Source organism: Danio aesculapii, chromosome 13, assembly GCF_903798145.1.
Source record: "Danio aesculapii chromosome 13, fDanAes4.1, whole genome shotgun sequence".
Taxonomy (NCBI): Eukaryota; Metazoa; Chordata; class Actinopteri; order Cypriniformes; family Danionidae; genus Danio; species Danio aesculapii.
Window position 1 is genome coordinate 45,541,367 of NC_079447.1, and position 23,104 is coordinate 45,564,470.

General features: G+C 36.2%; 1 protein-coding gene across 2 annotated transcripts in view; it reads left to right on the plus strand.

Moving 5' to 3' along the window:
* Positions 1 to 23,104, plus strand: part of ninl (ninein-like) — a 74,601-nt gene that overhangs the window by 16,257 nt on the left and 35,240 nt on the right. For both annotated transcript variants that reach the window (XM_056470544.1, XM_056470545.1), the window contains exons 5-8: positions 12,659 to 12,725; positions 13,009 to 13,199; positions 15,354 to 15,509; positions 18,692 to 18,859. In XM_056470544.1, coding sequence (XP_056326519.1) covers positions 12,659 to 12,725; positions 13,009 to 13,199; positions 15,354 to 15,509; positions 18,692 to 18,859 — 582 coding nt within the window. The remainder of the gene's footprint in view (positions 1 to 12,658; positions 12,726 to 13,008; positions 13,200 to 15,353; positions 15,510 to 18,691; positions 18,860 to 23,104) is intronic.

Consider the following 23,104-nt stretch of genomic DNA (forward strand, 5'->3'; position numbering starts at 1 on the left):
TTTATAGTAGGTTTTTTGCAATGTTTTATTTATTTACATTTAATGAAGATCATCATTTTGCAGGTCTTAAATTGGTTTTAGAATAGTCGCAGAGTAACCCCTCAGCAGGGTGTTTTCACACCTCTAGTTTGAAAAAAGTCAGGAAAGTGGGTGTGTCAGGCTCTGTTCAGGTGGGAGTGTCGTGGGAGGGAAAGAAGGAAGGTTTTGCATAAAAATGGGAGTTTCCGTTTGAGCACCCACTGATTTTCACAGAGGCAAAACAAACACACAGAGGCAGGGGAGAAAGACAGTGACTGTGTTTACATGGACAACAGTAATCAAATTATTTGCCAAATTATAGATTTTTCAACTTTAACTGTGTTTGGCACTTTCACTTTCATTCAGGAACATTTCATGCATGCCCCCCACGTGACATATGAGATATTGGATGCGAAGAACTGCTGGAAGAGTGTAGTTTTAATGGAATGTTTGATACCGCACAGCGAATGGAAGAAAAAAAAAACTGCACATTTCTTTGTAACTTAGATGCACTCAGTAGGTATAATCAGAAAGCTAAAGGATGTATAGACTATCCTGTCACAAAATGCAGCAAAAATCCTACACGACGGTAATAGTTTGATTAAGGTGTTTACATGTTTACATTCGGAGAGCAGCATTTACAGAGGATCTTTCAGTCTATAATATTGCAGTGATATTAACGTACTGTTAACTAGGTAACTAAATCATTTTGACTAAGGTATGTCTTTAAAAACTGAAAGAGTACTGCTGACAATACTAACTAACCTTGCCTCTGAATAAAGAAACAAAGAACACTGATCACACACTTACCAAATCTGTAGAGACAGGGCAATCAACACCAACTGGAGCTGTCATTTTTAAAAGGAGACGAGCGGCAAATCTGGATTTCAACATTTTCAGATGCGAAAAGCTCTCGGGTAAAAATGTTCCTTATAAACGTATTTCTGTGGCATGCACTGTAATCCACACATGAGTCCAGCTGCGCTCTCATAGCGGGAAATGTAAACAAAACCTTCGTTGCAGCACATTTATATACAAAACACTGATGACCAATGTCTCCTAATTCTTGTTCTTCCACCTGTTTTGGCAATACAATCTGGCGTCTCTCTGCTGTCGAACACTGTAACAGGTAAAACTTTCTTCGAAGCTATCATGCATATTAATAAAGTTGCACCTCATTCACAAAGTCTTTCTCATGAACTAATGCTGCACACTCAGAGTTGTCACGATGTACTTGTCGGTACAGAGATCCCCTCTCCATGCTGGATTACACGCAATGATCTAATCGCCGTGACGCAGCTTCAAAAATTCGTTTCAAACCGGAAGAACAAATTTGCTAAAAATAACGCAAAAACAAGCAATTTTCCCCTTTTTTTTAAATATATGTGTGCTAATAAATTTTTTTTTTTTGCAGTGTGGGACACATATTTGACTGTCAACATCTCAAAAATGAGTTTTGTGACCCTTTAAATGTGCTGTATGTAAGTTTCTTACTCTTCTAAATCATACAAATACCATGAAACGTTTGCAGATGTTTAGGAAACATGCTAAGTGAACATTTTTGTTTATCTGAAAAACAATGCTGAAATCAGTTATTCGGCTTTGAAAATGTGCGTTCAGTGCTGGAACGTCTATCTTTGTTTTGGTCGCTTTAACCCACCCAATGCCAGTTTAGCCAATTATATTTCAGAACCCTGGGTTGCCTTGATGGAAAACCGCGTATTTCATTCATTCATTCATTCAGAATGGCTCTCAAAGCATGCGTCCATGACCAAATTGCGACCTCTGGTGAACAGTAGCAGCCTCCGAAATGAGACACAGATTCAGAGTTCCACATGAGGTGGTTGTTAATTAGCAAATAACTTAAACATTACAATCGTAAATATTGGGTGGGCAGGTTACATTGTAACCCTGTATCCTAATAACACGCTATGTGGTGAGAGTTGCAGCGATAAGCTATTTGGATGTTTGCACTAGACGAAATATGACATAAATTTAAATACAGCCATTCAGAATCACAGAATAGTACACTCACTGCACTCCAGCGAAATGATAAGGTTTATAATCTAATTAATACACAATAAACCTCTTTAACATTATTAAATGTACATGCTGAATCACTGATATTTGTTGGCTGAATAACAGAATAACACTGAATAACAGTTCTAAAGTTCTATTTCAGTCACATTATTAGTATTTAGCAATGAATAAAACAAATGAGGTGTACCTGAGGTGATCATTGTCAGTTTATTCTGTTGTTCAGCTGCAAGAAATAGAAGCGTTTCTAAAATATAAATTTCAGGTGTTGGTTAGAACAAAATCTCCTTTTAATATGGCAAATATTCCATCTATCGCGTGTCGTTGCTTTTATTTAGAACACGATTCAAATCAGCCTTTAAACTCGATAGTCTGCACGCTTCTGTTGGTTTCGTCAATCTGGCAACCTGAGCTTGCCTGTGTTTTGTTTCAAAAAGAAACTCAAAAAGGTTTGAAACAAGGTGAGTAAATGATGACAGGATTTTAATCTTTGGGTGAACTACATTTAAATATAAATTATGTTTACATTTAAATATAAAAAATGCACAAATACTGCATCTTTTGCTCAATTCCTTCTGTTAATAAAAAACTGTTGCCATAGCTAAAGTATATAGATTTATTAGTGTATAGAAGTTGACATACTAACTATTATTAACAAACTAACTAAGTGCTTAACTAACTAAAAAAGTACATTTTTGCTTATTAAAAATATCAGCAACAAAACGGACAAATTAAATAACAGGCACATAAAGTACAATAAAAAAAACTTTAAAATACAGTAAAAACGAATAAAAAAATAAATACATAATTGTCTTTAGACCCAAAACATTATGTTCAATGAACAAAATTTTAAGACATTTTAAAAAGATATAAAAATACAGTAAAAACTAATTCAAAAAGGAAAACATAATTCTTTAGATCCAGAACATTATGTGCTACAAACAATAAAACAAATTAAAAATATCTAGTTTCATTTGTGTTTGATAGTAAATTTAATAAATTATCTGAAAATGTTGACAACATTTTTGCAGTGCAGTTTCAAAAAAGATCAAAAAAAAAGATAGCCTTTTATTTCCAAATTAACGAGTGAGAAACACCACACACTTTTGTGCACAATGAGAAAGTCATCTCGATGAAAAAACAGCGACACAATCTGATCAGTTTTACAGGCATTAGCTCAGACTCTGCGCCATATATCTACATCCAACAATCATGCAAGCAACAGCACTGCTTGTTATTGTAAATAATTCAACTAGCTGTGATAAATATTGCACACAAACCTTGTCATCCAACATGAATCATTTAGCATTTTTGGTACGTCATAGACTAAAATACAACACACACACTCACAGGCCACTTTATTAGGTACACCTTACTAGTACCGGGTTAGACCCCCCTTTTGCTTTCAGAACTGCCTTAATCCTTCATGGCATAGATAGAAGGTACTGGAAATGCTCCTCAGAATCACGCAGTTGCTGCAGATTTGTCGGCTGCACATCCATGATGCGAATCTCCTGTTCCACCACATCCCAAAGGTGCTCTATTGGATTGAATGTTGTGCATTCAGAGATGCTCTTCTGCATACCTCAGTTGTAACGAGTGGTTATTTGAGTTGCCTTTCTATCAGCTCGAACCAGTCTGGCCATTCTCCTCTGTCCTTTGGCATCAATAAGGCATTTGTGCCCACAGAACTGCCGCTCACTGAATATTTTTTCTTTTTCTGACCATTCTCTGTAAACCCTAGAGATGGTTGTGCATGAAAATCTCAGTAGATCAGCAGTTTCTGAAATACTCAGATCAGCCTGTCTGGCTCCAACAACCATGCCACGTTCAAAGTCACTTAAATCACCTTTCTTCCCCATTCTGATGCTCCGTTTGAACTGCAGCAGATGGTCTTGACCTTGTCTGTTCCTGCCATGTGATTGGCTGATTAGAAATTTGCGTTAACAAGCAGTTGGACAGGTGTACCTAATAAAGTGGCCGGTGAGTGCAGTTTCATCAGGAAGTCTTTTGGGAGGAATGCGATGTCATCTGATTGTTTTGGAGTTTAATAAATTTTTATTGGTAATTTTAATTACATTTTAATTTAAAGAATTATCTACTTATGATAAACTTCATAAGTACAACAGTACAAGTTATTCTTCATATTTATCTTTTTTTTTAATGAGATCAATAAAGGGGCTATTTTCTCATACTAAAACTATTGTCTGAGATACAGAGATAATGCAAGACGTTCCGCTCTCTTCTTTCCCCCTGAAAAGCTTTTTTGTGAACAGTTATGTAATGTTGTTTAAAGTTTAATGCTGACGGTAATTGATTGTGGCTTGTCCCATATTCAGCTGGGTTTATTCTTTTGTTGCTGGAGGCTGAACTCTGTGGTGTTTTTCGATCAGTTTATCCTGTTCTGTTTGTCTCCTGCATTCGATCGCTGCCATACATTGATCAAATCTTACAGGTCAGTGATTCTGTGCATTACAATTGTGATTTACCACAAGATGGCACTCACACAGAGATAGTGGTCAGGGTTCCCAAAAGTCATGGAGATTTCTGGAATATCATGGAATTTGAAAAGGTATTTTCCAGAAATTCAGGGATTTTTGTTTGTCATTTAAAATTTTACTTCCCATTTATCAAAATCTATTTTTTCTATACCATGTTTTTAATCACATTTTTTGGCCTATTTGTTATAGTAATGCAATCTTTTCACTATTATTTAATTCGTTTACCACAAGCAATCAAATGCAGTCACCAGGCTGTACCTGTTGAAATAATTTAAGAGGTACAGCCTGTCCTAACTGTCACTAACAAGGGATGGTATCTTTTTGGACCAATTTCTCTATACCTTAGAGCAGGCATAGGCAAACTTGATCCTGGAGCGCCGGTGTCCCTGCAGAGTTTTGCTCCAACACTAATCAAACACACCTGAACACCCTAATTAGTGTCTTTAAGATCACTAGAAAGCTACAAGCAGGTGTGTTTGATTAGGGTTGGAGCAAAACTATGCAGGGACACCGGCCCTCCAGGATCGAGTTTGCCCATCCCTGCCTTAGAGAGTGGTTAATGGTCACCTTTTTACCACAATATGACCCTAGTTTAACTGCATTAATTTGCTCATGTGATTAACTGATTAGGTGTTTGTGCTAAAGAGCAGCTCAACTGATGTACCTAATAAAGTGTCAAAAACTCCACTGTTTCAGACTGAAAATGTCCTTACTGTTTCATTCATTCACTAATTTTCTTTTCGGCTTAATGCCTTTATTAATCTTGGGTCGCCACAGCGGAATGAACCGCCAACTTATCCAGCATATGTTTTTACGCAGCAGATGCCCTTCTAGCTGCAACCCCTCAATGGGAAACATCCATACACACTTATTCACACACAAGTATAGCTTACACCTATATCACATGTCTTTGGACTGTGGGGGAAACTGAAGCACCAGGAGGAAACCCACGCCAACATGCAAACTCCACACAGAAATGCAAACTGACCCAGCTGAGGCTTGAACCAGCAACCTTCTTGCTGTGAGGCGATTGTGCTACCCATTCTCAAGTCATAATCTTTAAAATAATGACTTGTATTAAAAATGTTGATAGAGGTTTGTGATACAGCGGAGCATTAAAAATGGCTATTTTCCATGGAGCGATTGATTTTAGTTAGTAGCCCTCCTATGTTTATTTGACGGAGGAAGGAAAACTTTGTATGAAAAAACTATGTCTAGGCAACGCAACCAAAATATTCCTCCATCATCTAAAAAAGTATCACTCCAAAAAACCCTGATGACACTCAGATCTACCTAGCCTTACTGCCTAATGACTACAGCCCCATTGACACCCTCTGCCAATGCATTGATGAAATTAACAATTGGATGTGCCAAAACTTTCTTCAGTTAAACAAAGAGAAAACTGAAGTGATTGCATTTGGGAACAGAGATCAGGTTCTTAAGGTGAATGCGTACCTTGGCTCTAAGGGTCAAACAACAAAAAATAAGGTCAAGAATCTTGGTGTGACTCTGGAGTCAGATCTGAGTTTCAGTAGTCATGTCAAAGCAGTCAGTAAATCAGCATACTATCATCTCAAAAACATTGCAAGAATTAGATGCTTTGTTTCCAGTGAAGACTTGTTCATGCTTTTATCAGCAGCAGGGTGGATTACTGTAATGGCCTCCTCACTGGCCTTCTAAAAAGGCAGTCAGACAGTTGCAGCTCATCCAGAACGCTGCGGCCAGAATTCTGACCAGAACCAGGAAATCAGAGCACATCACACCTGTCCTCAGGTCTTTACACTGGCTCCCAGTTACATTCAGAATAGATTTTAAAGTATTATTACTGGTCTATAAATCACTAAATGGCCTAGGACCTCAATACATTACAGATATGCTCACTGAATACAAACCTATCAGATCACTCAGATCTTTAGGATCAAATAGATTAGAAATTCCAAGAGTTCAGCTTCCAGAAATGATCAGATGTGCTCCAACATTAGGCACATTCAAATCAAGACTGAAAACACATCTGTTTAGCTGTGCCTCTACTGAATGAGCACTGTGCAACGTCCGACAGATCGCACTATTATGTTTTTCTCTTCTTTTTAATTCTTTTATAACACATTTTATCTGTTTTTATGCTTATTTATTTATTTATTTATTTATTTACTATTTTATTATTTGTTTTTATTTCTCTTATACTTGTTTCTTTTATTCCTGTTTATGTAAAGCACTTTGAATTGCCACTGTGTATGAAATGTGCTATATAAATAAACTTGCCTTGCCTTGCCTTGAAAGTTTTACAATTTGTTTGGTCTTGCTAGAAGTTGTAGTGTATAGTTTGTTTTGTTTATGTTTTGCACATTTAATTCACCTCGTAATGCCAGACCTTAAACAGATTAGTCTTTTAAAAATGTTATTATACATTTTGTCTTGATTTAAGGCCAAATGTGTACTCTGTTTTTGTTAATAAACAATATTTTAAATGGTAATTTAATGAATCGTCTAATATTTGCAGCATCAGTCATTGTTGGGATTAGGAATGCTCAAAATAACTGATTAGCCATTAACCAAAAGGGTGCATTTTTAACCGATTAATGGTATCAGTTAAATGATTAAAAAATATTATTTTTAAATATATTTTTAAAGTTTGACTACATAATGGGCCGATCACACCTAACATGCGTTTTGCGTTGAGAGGGGTACCTTTTAAATGGTTTACTAATGGCCGCGAGTGTTTTTTCTTGTCAACAGAAAGGCGGTGTGGTGCGCCTCACGTTCTTGGAACATGTGCAACCACATGTGCCTACAGACGTATTTTGCCAAAGAAGCTAAATGAAAGAATATTTTTACAGTTATTCATATTTTTTATTACATTTTTAAAATAGCCTATACAGCCTAATATACAAATCAATTAATTTTCAAAAATTTTCTTAATTTTTTGGCATAATGATAACTCTGCACCAAACTTTGGCTTTCGTTTTACAGCTTAAAAAAACAAGTATGCAAATTAATGCAATATCATATGTAAACAACAAAATTGTTATGTGCTAGAGCAGTGTTTCCCAACCCTGTTCCTGAAGGCACACCAATAGTACACATTTTCAATGTCTCCCTAATCAAACACACCTGAATCACCTAATTAGAACATAAGAAGAGACTCCAAAACCTCAAGTTAATTAGTCAGGTAAGGGAGACATCCAAAATATGTACTGTTGGTGTGCCTCCAGGAAAAGGGTTGGGAACCACTGTGCTAGAGTAGCCTATACTTTACAGAAAGTCAACATATAAGCCTTGGCATTGTCATTCATCATATGCAGCACGCACATAAACCGCGAGTGAGAGAGGAAATAAAAGCACACAAGCAAAAGGTAAAATCAGATGCTCAAGACATAGTCTTTAATCTTAAATGACTTCTATTAAAAATGTTGGCAGAGGCTTGTGAAATAAGAATTAGAGGGGAGCATTAATTAAATGCATAGGCCTATTTTCCATGAGGATAGATTTGAGGTAGTCTGATATTTTTGTTTGATGAAACAAACAGCCTATGCCGGTTCTTAAAAAGTTTCAGTCAGTGTTTTCGTTTTGTAATCTACATTTGTTATTTAAGTGAAAAATATCTAGGGCAGGACTATTTATTTTATTCTTTTTATTTAGTTTTTTTTTTCTGTACTGTTGCAAGCGTGAAGATGTTCTGTATGCTGCTGTTCGCATGTTAAAATAAATCAGTATTTTAAAATGCAATATTTAATGTGTCACACAAAATAGACACGTACATTTTTAAAAAATTAAATAATTTAATATTAATCTGACCAGTTAACGGTTAATATTCGATTAACGAGTGGCGGTAGTCGGTTGCCAAAATTAACTGAAATGAGCTTCCCTAGTTGGGATAATAACTTTTTAAGCTGGAAGCATTAACAACTTATATTGAAATTTATCGTTGTTGTTCAATATGGGAAAAAATATCGAGTTTGCAGTTTTGTCATATCGCCCAGCCATAGTCTCCAACATCATTTCATATGCTATTTTTAAAAACTGAAAGTGTCTTGAGAGCTACTCATGTAACCAAATATTTCAAATTAATTAAATATCATATAGGCTATAATGGATCATACATCTCAAATTGACAATAATTTATTCATTGGAATCGATGCATCCCTAATATTAACACATCTTTGGTGCTTCCCTGTTTTCTCCCCCATTTTTGTATAAAATCTGGGTATCCACCATTTCTATGTGGTCATGTCATTTGGCCCATGAACATTTCCTGCTTGTTATCAAACGATTTCATAACTGTAACAAGATGTTAAAACAGCTATCATAACAATACTTATCAATATGTTTCTCTTTTTGGATTCTCGGAAGCTATAGAAATTAAAAATGTAAAACAGGAAGAACGTTGGGACCATTGTTTTAGTTTACATCACTCAAAATGGTCTATTTAGGGCAGAGATGCCCAAACTAGTGCCCGCGGGCCAAAGTTGGCCCATGGTAACCTTTGATTTGTCCCACCATCCCATCTAAGAAAAGAGGGAGAATGGTGGGGATGGTTTAGATATTGTCATTTCTAATCTAATGTAACATTTTGTTTGTATGTTTGTTTGTTTTATTGTTAAATCTAACTAAAATTAAATGTTTCAACTAAACAGTGTAAATAAATCAGATTTAGTTTAAATGCCCATACTGTCAGCCGACGGAGGACAAATCAAGTCAAAGGCAGATTGTGCTTGACTTGTGTATTCAGCATTGAACTCCACTGTGTTATAAATGCTATTGTTTATGCTTTTATTGCAATAAGATATAATTTTAAATGTCATAAGCATTAGTTGATATAATTTAAAGTAATGTTTTCTAATAAATTAGGATATTACCAATGCTTTTATGTAATATAGTTTAGTATATTTACCTTCATCCCACGGCTCTCAATGATATTTGGTTTTTGGCCCTTTATACTGTACGAAAAAGATTGGGCACCCCTGATTTAGCGTGCCATTAGCATGGCAACACAGGACATGGTACATGTGATTAGTTAAAACTGCTTGTTTATCTGGATTTTAACATTATTTTGAAACATTTGGGATAATGTAAGTACATAAGTCACCAAAATATAGCTATTCTAGTGGTTTTTGATTTTTTACTGAAAACATCTTACATATTGTGCCTTTAAATCTCATGCATAATTCAAATGCAGAATTTTTTCCCTTTCATGCAGGTCTGCTTAAAAAAAATAACCGATGAAAAGTGAACACAACATGCTGAAATTGTAATGAATTCAGCTTGCACTGTGGCAAACTGTGTAAAATGTCATTACATAACATGATAGAGCGACAGTGAGTCTGTCATCATGCTATTCTATTCTGTGTTTTCTTGTATATTTATTCGATGTTGTATGTAGCTGTTTCTTATTCTAGGTGAGCAAGTGTGACCTTTACAATTACTTTTAGTACTAAACTTCCTACTGTTTAACGATGTCTGCCAGTTTTAAAGCGCTCTCAGTGTTGGAACTGTTGGATAACTCGGTTGGACTCCAAACCATCTCTTATGTAAGCTCTTTTTGCATCATTACAGAGAGATTTTACTGGCTTTATATGGGCAAGCTTTAAGCTGTTTAGTATGATGCAGTGTTTCTATACTGACGTGAAGAACGGGATTACTTGCTAGCTTGTATCCTCAGTCTGCCAGTTGTTCCCGTCCAGCGTGGCAGAAGTAATGTCTGCTGGGATGGAATGCCTTATGATGATTGCATTGTGTTCCTTGTGATCGCTGAACCATGTTGTTCAATTTCACTGCCCACTCACTTCAGTCAAGAGTCAAAGTTGAGCTCTTATTGTGCTTCTTTTAGCATGGCCTTTGGAATTCAAATGTTTTGAATAGCACATTAATAGAATACACAGTATGCACACTGTACAAAATAGCAGTAAATTAGCAGTTTTCGGACCGGGGGGTCAAGTCGGAGCACTCACTCTGGTCCTCCGGGCTCTGCGCTGGTTGGGGAAATTCCAAGTTGAACCAAAACAATCCATTACAGTTGGCTTAAGATTGGCAAGCAAAATTCGGGACATTGCAACCTGCAGAACCTGGGAACTTAAAAAAAAAATAGCAGTTTTCCTTGATTCATGTTTTTATTTTGGTGTATTTGTGCTTTTGAATAGCATTATGGGATTTTGATGTTTCTTCCAACAACTTTTAACCTTGAAAAGTTTGAAAAAGTGACTTTTATTGCCATTTTTATTAGTTTAAAGTGCTAAATTGTTTGGGTTGGTGTTGTAAATTATGGGACAAAAACCTTGTAATAAGCTGTCAGTACTTTTTCTGTTATTTTACTGACTTATTTCTCTAGATATTAATTCAAAGTACTAAAATGTCAATAAAAGTCACTTTATTAAACACAGAGCCGAGATCAAGTTCCCATAATGCAGTTCACAACCGCAAATAAACGAAAGACACTTGCGAAATACAAAATACGGAAACTGTTAATTAACTCACCTGTGAGGCACAATCAGAATTGCGTAGTAATTATCAGCGTAGACTGACAATTAGAAATTGTTTAATTATATAATATAAAGTATAAATAATTATAATTTGAAAATGTTAAAATTAGGGCAGCATGGTGGCGCAGTGGGTAGCACAATCGCCTCACAGCAAGAAGGTCGCTGGTTCGAGCCTCTGCTAGGTCAGTTGGCATTTTTGTGTGGAGTTTGCACGCTTTCCTCGTGTTGGTGCGGGTTTCCTCCGGGTGCTCTGATTTCCCTCACATTCCAAAGACATGCTGTATAAGTGAATTGGGTAAGCTAAATTGTCCATAGTGTGTGTGTGAATGAGTGTGTATGGATGTTTCCCAGTGATGGGTTGCAGCTGGAAAGGCATCCGCTGTGTAAAACATATGCTGGATAAGTTGGCGGTTCATTCTACTGTGGCGACTCCAGATTAATAAAGGGACTAAGCCAAAAATGAATGAATGAATTTAAAAATCACAAAACTGCTTTTCTGTTATGAAGAAGAGCTAATAATAAAACTTTCAAGGCAAATTCAGTTTTCAAAAGTTTCTTCAGGCCTCAAAATTTTTGTTGTGTATTTCAATGACTTAAATGAATAAAAAGCTTCCAAACAGTGTCACGTAAAGACCCATGACAAGTTTTAACTTTTTTTTTTTTAAAGTTAAAGAGTAAGGGTGCTTTCACACCTGTTTTGTTCCGAAACAGGGATTAAAATTTTTACAATGTTGCACTTTGTACTTGGTGCGGTTCGCTTTCACACGGCAAAGTTTCTAAACGGAAAGCTAAAACAAGTCATGTGCGAGTAAACTCTCCTCACATTGGACAAAGTTTTACGGTTTATTTTGCAGAGACGCGCTCAGCTGTCATGCATCCTTATTTTAATTTATGACGATGAGCAATAAGACATATAAGCGGAAAGCTGCGCTTTAATTTTGAATGGTGACACCCACATCTATAAATCAGAGGTAAGACTTTCTCACACACAACCCTTCGCTAGAATTATGCATTATAGGCTTTACATTATAGTGAGAAATAACTGATAAACCAAGTCTGCAGTTCGGTCAGTTTTCCTAACGGATAAACAGCTCTCGTTAATAGTTCAGCATGCTTTCACTTTCATATTTGACATGAACCACACATTTAACACATACATCCCAGCCTTCTCATAATTCTCTCATCTTATAGCCATATACATGCCTATTACATATCCATAATACACTGTGATATAGCCGAGCTCAGATCATTTTGCTTTCTCACTACAACAATCTGCTCCAGAGGTCATTTCAATCGAGCCAAGACCACCTCATTCAGGCGATCTCGGACCGATTGATTCCTAACTGAGGAAACGCGCCATGTTCCAAAACAAAAGTCTAGGTGTGAAAGCACCCTAAGATGAAAACCAAAACACGTCATCAATCATAAAACAGTTGAATGCAATGGTCTTCAAATTGATTTCTAACTAACATCCACAGCGCTAAAGGAAAAGCATTAAAGGACATCGGAAACATTTTTAAAATGCACTTACGTATGTTTACAAATGAGGAGGCAATATACAATACACATTCTATGCAGCATTCAGTAGGTAGTTTTCAGTAAACACTGTCATTGCTCTGTTTACAGAGTCTCAAATCAGATGAAGACACAGGAAGCAACAAAGAGTCCACACACCACTATTTTGTGGCACAAGGTGAGTTCAATTTGACTGTACTGTGCACACTCAAAAAAAAAATTGTCGTTTGCTGTTTGTTTAAACTACTTATTTAAAATGAGCTGAAACAACACAATTCTTGATTTTTTTGGGGGGGTGACAACTTAACTGTTGTATGTTCAATCCACTTAAATTTGTGAAAACTAATAAGTTAACCTAATTCCTTCATGTTACCCCAACACAAATCAATTACAGTGCAGTTTTATTTTATTTTCATTCTTTATAAGTGATTTTCACAAATTCTGAATTATATACATTTAAGGCCAGCTGAAGCTCTGGAATCAAGATGGCACAGGAAGTTGTCAACGCTCATCTGACAATCAGCAGGAAGTGACAGACGTGCAGGTGAGGGCAGTTTGGGAAGAACTGGGGGTCGGAGCTGCCGGATCACTAAACCGCGAGGAGCTTTCACTCGTCTGTGATCACATCGGACTTAAGCACTTAGAGGCTGAGGTACCATCACCTAAAATTATGGAGGATTTGTAATGATCACATGTTGCATGTTTGTTACTGATGACTTTTTATTGAAGGAATTCTCAAAGTCTCAATTTAATGGTTTATATTTGAATATTCAGAAAAGTCAAAGGTCCTAAAAAAATTTGCTATAACAAAGATTAATTTTAATAAACAAGTACATTAGGGCTGCACAATGTTGGAAAATCTAACATTTTGTTTTTCTGCTATATATATATATATATATATATATATATATATATATATATATATATATATATATATATATATATAGCCATCTGAATACAGTTTCACCAGATGACTTCAATATCTCTATTTGGAAATAATTCATAATTGTAGATTGATTAAGATGATTCTGTGGGGGAGTACATCTGCATAAAATCTAACAAACAATCTACAAGCATAGATAAATATAGTTTTCAAGAGTTCATACTTAGCTGATGATTGATTATAAAGCTTGTTTGGCATGTTGTCCTGGGAGAGAGCTCTGAGCTCATAAGATCCTCAAGCCCAGGGCTACCTCCTGTTTGCAAGGCGAGAGGGGAGTTTGAGCTCAGGTAGATCTTGAGAACTCCCCTGCTGTAGTAACTAATGAACAGACAGTGATTGCTCTTAAGAGATAACTACTTACTAGGAGCATGTCTATGGTGCCCATTTAGTCAATTAACTTGAGTTAATTGTGTTTACATGTTTTTGGATGGTGGGAGGAAAATGAATTGAGTGACGCAAGCAATCATAAGCATGTAATTCTCTCGAAATTAGTTTATAAATAAACTTCTCAAAGAAAAAGATACAATTGAAATAAACAGTGTTTTATTGTTTACCAACTCTAACAGTATTCAGGTACAGTAACTGAATAATAATTTTTTAAAATCTATAAAATTGTCTATAAAGTTACAGACAGTACAATTTCTTATGCTTGAATGTTTTTAAAATCATTGTACAGTCACAGGTCTCAACAATGTTTAAATCCAGACTCATTGTATATCTTGCAATGTGACTATCGCGAATTATCACATTGCGATATTGATATATTGCGCAGCCCTAATCTATATATATAACATTAAATGCATTTTCCATTGCAACGGTGTATGTGTAGATCACATTCTTTGAGAGGAAGGGGTGAATCATTTAATAAAGATTTGGAATTCAGTTTTGAATTATATAGAAACAGTAACACATGATTTGATTCGATAAAAATGTTTGTTTTTTCTCATAGCCAAGGCAGGTTTATTATATAGCACATTTCATACACAATGGTAGTTCAAAGGGCTTTACATAAACAAACAAACAAAAAAATAAATAAAATATGTAAAAATAACAGATAAAAGTTATTAAAAACAGATTGAAAACAATGTTAAAACAGGTTTAGAAAGCTAGAAAAGACACAAATAGTGAGTTTTTTTAATTTTATTATTATTTATTATTCATTTTGAAATCTTTTTTCTGTATTAATTTTTGGAAAAAGCAATATATATATATATATATATATATATATATATATATATATATATATATATATATATATATATATATATATATATATACAAACAAAATATATATATTGAAAAAAAATGTTTATCAAGGCAGCATTTATTAAATGTAATTATATATATATATATATATATATATATATATATATATATATATATATATATATAAATAAATGAAAAGAAAAATAATAAAACAGATTTAGGTCTGAAGTAAAATGGCGCAAAATACAGAAAAAATTAAAGTGAGAAATGGCACTGTCTGTATTCAATCAGCTGACTAAACCTGTTCATTGTGACATTTAACATTTCCAACTATCTTAAATCAACAGAACAGTTATGCGCTGAATTGAAGCTGCTGTAAATGAATGCATACCTCTCTGTCCAATCTTTTTGGAAACTCAACTTTTCTTGTTTTATTTCAGACATCGCCAAAAATCTTTCAAACAAGATTTCAAGTTTAACTTGTTTTTTAAAGTAATAAATCCACACAGTGTGACACACAATTAGCGTTCTTGAAATATGAAATGGAGGAGGGTCCAGAATGAATTTTTCATCAGAGTCCAAACTTTGAGAATTCCTGGTTTACAGTGATATTTTGTCAATATTATTGAAATCACTCTACGTCTTTGTGTGTATTCAGGAGTTAGACGCTCTCTTCAGGAAACTGGACACGGATCAGGATGGGAAAGTCAGTCTCATTGAGTTCCAGAGCGGCCTGTTCAAACCACATAATCACGCTTTACCCCTCTCTACCTCCACCCCTGCACGGCCCAAACCACTGCGCACCATCTCAAAGGTCAGCAGCAGCTCAAGGTCGCACTGATGTTGCAATAGAAAGCAGATAATAAACATAGCAACAAAAAATGATACCAGTATGCAAGTTTGTCTGCATGGCTTTCTCTGAAAATTTCATTTTATAGTTCATCCCGAAAATTAATTGTGTCATCATTTACCTGTTTTAAAGCTGTGAGTGTCTTTTTTCTGAAGATATACTGAGGAATGTTGGAAAAAAATGATCAATGAGTGTGTCCCCCCCCCCCACTGAATTCTTCAGAAAATCTCATTCGAAGAAAGTAATTTATAAAGGTTTAGAACCACTTCAGTGTGTGTAAATGACAAGGAAATGTTCTATTTTTGAGTGAGCCATACTTTTAAGATTTGTGATATGTGTTAAGTTATGTGTTGCACTTGATAGAAGTTCATATATTTTGTTAATTTAATATTTTGTTGGTGGCACGTGGCTCAGTCACCTCACAGCAAGAAGGTCACTGGTTCGAGTCTCTGCTGAACCAGTTGCCATTTCTGTGTGGAGTTGGCATATTATCCTCCTGATAAAAAAGGGACTAAGACAAAGGAAAATGAATGAATATTGCTTTTTTGAGCAAAAAATAAATAAATAAATGCAAATCTCCAAAATCGAGTTCGTACGAGTTCATTCGTGCGAAATTGTATGATTTTAAAAAGGAGGCGTGGCACCTAACCCCACCCCTAAACCCAACCGTCATTGGGGGATGAGCAAATCGTACTAAATCGTACGAATTTGATTGTACGAATTCATACGAATTAGCCACTGAGTCAAAAAGTCACGAATTGCCGTGAGATTGTGTTAGACAAACACACTAAATAAAATGTAAACATCTCCGTCCTGCATGCTTTATGTTAAACAGTTAATTTTCTCTTAAATGAACACAAACAGTTTCTAAAGTAATGGAATGCTTTCATTATAGATCTGTGCATTCTTACAGAGACACCTCTGTTATCAAACTAAACAAAACAAGAGATTCGTTTGTGGCTCAATTGTTTGATAACAGAGGTGTCACTTTAAATGGCGTTTACAGAAGCTGATCTGGGGTCAGTTTATTGTACGGAGCGCGTCTGTCAGTCAGCGCTTATACATGCATTCACTGGTTGCATATGAAAGGCGACGATCGACGCACAGCTTCAATGTAAAGAAAGTGGGATAGAATGGTAAAATACGGGAGAATTTCGGCAAAAACGGGAGGGTTTACATGAATGAAGTGAACAGGATGCGTTTGTGGAGGGAACGCAAAACATCTTTGCGAGGGAACGCAAAAACCTTAAAATATGTTTTCCTATCACTCAGGTTTTTTTCCTCCCACCCAGTTTTTTTTTTCTTCCACCAATTTTTTCCCCACCATCACGTCTCTTCCGGGTCTCCGTAGTATTTTCAACAATTTTTGGCTCTGAAAAAAAAAGTACCTTATTATTTTGCATTAGAAGATACTTTTTTAATGGAATAAATAATAGCATAAATAAAATTATAGGCAAGCGTGCAGGTAGTGATGTGACGTTGTGCGCCGAGGCTTCGAAGCATGTATCAAAAAAATGATACATCTCGCAGTGAAGCAGCGTACCGGAGCTTGATTCGTTTCGCCATCATCACGTGATCAGTGACGTCCGAAGCTTCATTTTCGTCTATACCCACGTGACTGCTTCGAACTTTGATTCAAAAGTTTAAACACCCCCATGGGTTAGTAAAGTGTATAGCAAGAGATTAGGCGTCGATTACATACATTTCTAATGTTTCAAAGCACTGCACTGGTCCCATACACCAGTAATTAAACTAAAATACAATAGTAATTTATAGTCAAAAGGTTTAGAAGCATACTAAAGTGTTTTAACGTATTTTTTTACAACTATCTTTAAAGAAAACCACTGCATATCGTAGTATAGTGTTTAATGAGGGCCAGCGCAACCTGAATGCAGCGGGGATCGAACCAGCAATTCCTGCATGGGAGGCGAATGCTCTAAGGAGGAGGCTATGTGAGCAATATAGCCTCCTCCTTAGAGCATTCGCCTCCCATGCAGGAATTGCTGGTTCGATCCCCGCTTGGAACGGGACTAGTTGTAATATGATAAATGTAAATAATTTTGAATACCTTGGATTTAACTACAGTCATCAGTCGTGTAATGTAACAAACCTTATGTGTAAAAACTAGAGTAATCTGTTTATATTACTGTTGTTGTTCTACATGAATGAGTTGGTCAGTTGTGAACATTTGATATTATTGCAACACAGTGCTTTCCCTCACACTAACCAGAAGAGGTCCTCATCGAGCAGTGATTTAGAAAGCTTCGAGTAACGAATCTTTTTCCGATACAATTGAGTCGAGCGCTTCACTGGTTCAGAAAGCTTCATTTCACCATCACTACTTGCAGGTTTCTCTTATATATGCACTAGAGAAATCTTGTTGTGTACCAGTTGTAATCTCACCTGTTGATCAGAAATGAGAAAGCAATCTAAAGCTGCTCTGGGTTTCTGTTGTGACGTTTCTCAGAAGACAGCTAAATAATTTGCTGGATGTCAAATAGGATTCATTTCAGAATTCCAACATCAAGCCAAGAGAGGGCTGCAGTGGCTGGAACCAATTAACTTAATTGGGAAGGCGGAGCCTCTTTTTCTGCTCTCTTGTTTCTGGGAAAGCAATGTGCTCCTGTGCGATGGCCAAACTAGCACTCAATGCTGAGGAAATGTACTGCACTACAGGCCTTATACCGGCATGCAGTGTTTTCACATGGGACTGCAAAGACAGCTTGGGCTCCTCTAGCGATGACTTTGCAGAGGTGATTTCATTTCAAGCACAAATAGTATTTTATGTTCTGACACAAGATTTGTTGGTAACTAAAATGTAGGATTTAAAGGATCAGGATTCCTTTAAGGAGAAAAACCGCTTCAGTGATCACTGCTTGATAACAAATTCCGAGTTGCATGAATATTTGGCAGTCAGCGGAGCTAAAACCAGGCTAAGCCAGCTTAAGGGTTACGACACCAGAAGGACGTTTATTAGTGGTCAGTGAAATAATTTAGTTCATGATTGAGGCTCTAGCTCAGGCATGTCAAGGACAGCATTGTGTGGTGGGAGTGTGAGAGTTAGGGTTTTTCTTTTTCAGCAGTCGGATATTAGACTTTGCCAGATAGTTTTGTCTTCTCTCATGTCGTTCCCTCTGCTTTCTCAGGCTCTTGAGGAACGTTTGGTACGTTCCACTTCCCCTTCTTTATTATCGGCTACTGTGGGTCAGAGGCTGTTGACCCGGCTGGATGATGGATCGGGATGCACAAGCCCAGAAAAAGTCATGGCTCTCTGGACGGAGGAGGGCATTCACAACAGTAGGGATATCCTACAGGTAAGGGCTGTGTTTAAAGGGCTAGTTCACACAAAATTGAAGATTCTCATTGTTTAACCCCTCTATGGCGGCAAATCAATGCCAATATTAATCGAGCGCAGCGGTGATGTTTGCGCGCGAGGAGAAGTGAACCGTGAGCAGATTACAGATCTACACGCGAGAAAACTACAGCTCGCGCGCGCACAGGGGATCTTCACGCGCGCGCTCAACTGATCCAGCGCGAAGAAAACAAGTCCCGCGCGTGCACCTCATCATCTGTGCGCACGATGTACGCTCTCGCGAGCGAGGGTCATGCCTACAGCGCGCGCGCGATCAGTTCTCTCCGCTCGCTCGCTGGTTCTTCTCTCTGCTCGCGCGAAACATTTTGGAATTTTGTCAGTCCTGGGGCGGGACTTGGTTCACCTGTTATCTCTAGCGCTATTGGCTACTCTACCTTTCCGGAAGTTAGCCGGGATTGGACGCCGATTAAACGACGAACTATAATTCAATTCAATTCAATTCAATTGACCTTTATTTGTATAGCGCTTATACAATGTAGATTGTGTCAAAGCAGCTTCACATAAAAGGTCACAGTAAATAGGAACAGTGTAGTTCAGTTTGTAATGTTTAAGTTCAGTTCAGTTGAGCTCAGTTCAGTGTGGTTTAATAATCACTACTGGGAGTCCAAACACTGAATTCACGTGATCTTATCATCACCTTAACAAACATGGCTTCAACGGACCAGCACGTAAGTAATCATTTCATTTATTATGAAAATTATTGCCTTTGTTAGAAAAGGTAGTTATTAGAAACTTTATTAACAGGCGCCCTGTTTACTGACACATTGACTTGTTAAATCGACTAATTTACTTAATCTTTAATTTATATTTAATTTACACAAAGCAAATTAAAATTTTTATTATGCTTACTTTGTAGTCAAAGTATCAATACTTCATCAATATATGCAATTGCACCATTGAAGGTAGTAAAACTACATTATTCACAAACTAGTGTATACTTTATATTTGGTATTCTGCTCAAATAAAGTATATAGCATTGCACACTGTTTTTTTCTTTCACATTTAAGTTTTCATTATATACATTTTGTTTAAGTAAGAAGCGCATTTTTTGCAGTGCTCTCTCTAGATTTTTTGTCTTGTGTCTAGTCCAAATATCTAAAATTCCTAAATCAAGAAGAATTTTCTACACAAGCACAACATATTGTTTTGTTTTGAGAAATAATATGTTAATATTAATTGAGTTTTTGCCAATGGGGTAAGCAAAATAATCTTACGTCAAAAGAAAAAACAAGATTAATTTGCTTACCCCATTGGCAGATTACTTTGCTTGTTTTAAGGAAAAACTCACATTGGCATATTATTTCTCAAAACAAGACAATATGTTTTGCTCATCAAGAAGAATTTTCTTGACATGAGAGATTTTAGATATTTATACTAGAAACAAGACAAAATCTAAACAAGAAAAGCATTTTTTGCAGTGCTCTCTCTAAACAAAATGTATATAATGAAAACCTAAATGTGAAAGAAAAAAACAGTGTGCAATGCTATATACTTTATTTGAGCAGAATACCAAATATAAAGTATACACTAGTTTGTGAATAATGTAGTTTTACTACCTTCAATGGTGCAATTGCATATATTGATGAAGTATTGATACTTTGACTACAAAGTAAGCATAATAAAAATTTTAATTTGCTGTGTGTAAATTAAATATAAATTAAAGATTAAGTAGATTAGTTGATTTAACAAGTCAATGTGTCAGTAAACAGGGCGCCTGTTAATAAAGTTTCTAATAACTACCTTTTCTAACAAAGGCAATTAATTTTCATAATAAATGAAATGATTACTTACGTGCTGGTCCGTTGAAGCCATGTTTGTTAAGGTGATGATAAGATCACGTGAATTATGGTTCGTCGTATAATCGGCGTCCAATCCCGGCTAACTTCCGGAAAGGTAGAGTAGCCAATAGCGCTAGAGATAACAGGTGAACCAAGTCCCGCCCCAGGACTGACAAAATTCCAAAATGTTTCGCGCGAGCAGAGAGAAGAACCAGCGAGCGAGCGGAGAGAACTGATCGCGCGCGCGCGCTGTAGGCATGACCTCGCTCGCGAGAGCGTACATCGTGCGCACAGATGATGAGGTGCACGCGCGGGACTTGTTTTCTTCGCGCTGGATCAGTTGAGCGCGCGCGTGAAGATCCCCTGTGCGCTCGCGAGCTGTAGTTTTCTCGCGTGTAGATCTGTAATCTGCTCACGGTTCACTTCTCCTCGCGCGCAAACATCACCGCTGCGCTCGATTAATATTGGCATTGATTTGCCGCCATACCCCTCTTCACTTGTTCAAAACCTGTTTGAGTGTTTTCATTCATTGAACAGAAAGGAAGATAAAAAGAAGATATTTTGAAGAATGCTGGTTGTTGGCACCCCATTGACTTTTATAGTAGAACAAAAAGAATACAATGGAAGTCAATGAGTCTCAGCAAGTAGAGTTTTTCAAAATATCTTCTTTTGCGTTCAACAGAAGAAACTCCTTAAGGTTTAACTCTGGACTCTGTATTAATTGAATATATAATATGTAAAAAGGATGTAATGTGTTTAGTATTAAAAAAATAAATATGTTGAAGCGATAGATGAATGATGTGGTAATGGGGTGAGGAAAATAATAAGCTTGTGCATCATTCCGTTCAATTTCAAACTGGTTGAATGCATTTATTGCTGTAAGTGTATATGAATAGGTCAATATTTTGTTAATCATTATGAAATGTATTTCGTTAGAGAAATTGAAGCAGTGTATGATTGTTCTGTTTTAAATGAACAAAATCAAACACATTTTTTAAATTTTGTTATTTAATAACTTTAAACAAAAAAACCATATACTCTATAACACTGCTGAATTTTCCTAAATGTGTATTTTTTTCTAACAAAGTTATTTTATTAAAAATAAAAAATTAAGATATCTGAGTACTTCTACTTTGCGCTACTTTACGTCCTTGCCATATAGACCTTTTTCTTAGAACGCAAAATTACCCTTTATGCTTTGTGTGTATGTGTAAGGAGGATGCTAAGAACTTCCGGTTGGCAGCTTGATGCATATATAGTCACATTTGGACAGCTTTGAAATGATAGTTTTAATCTATTTTACTTGCTTTTAACGTCTTTGAACTAATACTGCTGCTGATCAGCGCCACCTTCTGAACTATTTAAAAAATGCGATTTATAGGAATGAAAAACAACATTAAGGCCCAATCGCAATTTTATTTTGTACCCCTTTCCCTTGGCCCTTAAAATCGAGGGTGAAGGGGAAGGGCTTAAAAATGTACCCCTAAGAATTAGGACAGCACTACAGCACCTGCACACGTCATATGTCATCGCAATCTCTTGCTTCATATGAGATCAGCTGATCACGACTGCTGTAATTATTCCAGTTGAGCTATTTTTTTGGTATTTATCTTCAGGAAATCACTGAAGGCAGAGATCATGTTATCATAACAATCTAATGTGGCAATAAGAGCGTAACTGTACTGTGCATTTACACCGTGGCCATATTACTTATGTAAACACACCAAAAACAACATTAACATTATAGCAGACACTGTAAAAAGGTCATTCACAGCCACTAGACTTTTCTGACAGGGTATTCCAGTGTCAGAATGTTGTGGGACTGCTATACAGGAGGTATGATTATGGATTATAGATCGAAAAATTTAGCTTTTTTTTTTTTTTTTTTTTTTTTTATTATTTTTTTTAAGCATGATGGTAAAACACAAACGCGGTTATGAATATATTAAAACATGTGCTTGTTTGTTGTAAATTCATATAAATTACAATTTTTTTTTTTTTTTTTTTTTGTGGATCTCCTTACTTCCGGGTGCTGCAATCCTGCTGTTGTGGCTGGTGTATTCTGGGAAATTTTCTTACCCCTTGGTTTCGAGTGTGGTCCTGAAAAATCTTCGTTCCAAGGGCTATTCTTCCCTTCCCCTTAGCCCTACGCCTTCAAGCTAAAGAGAATTGGGACACCCCTACCCCTTCATGGGAACGCGCAAAACGAGGGCCTAATTAGTCATTTACTACTAACCTCAGACAGTATCTTTTACCATTTACATGGTTACCATTTATAACCAACTCAAATGTAATTCACCAAAATGTTTGACACACACGTACTGTCCCTCTAACACATTTATTTAAAGACTGGCACAAAATGAAAATAAAGTGACATTTTGAAATGACAGAAAAACACATACTGTGAT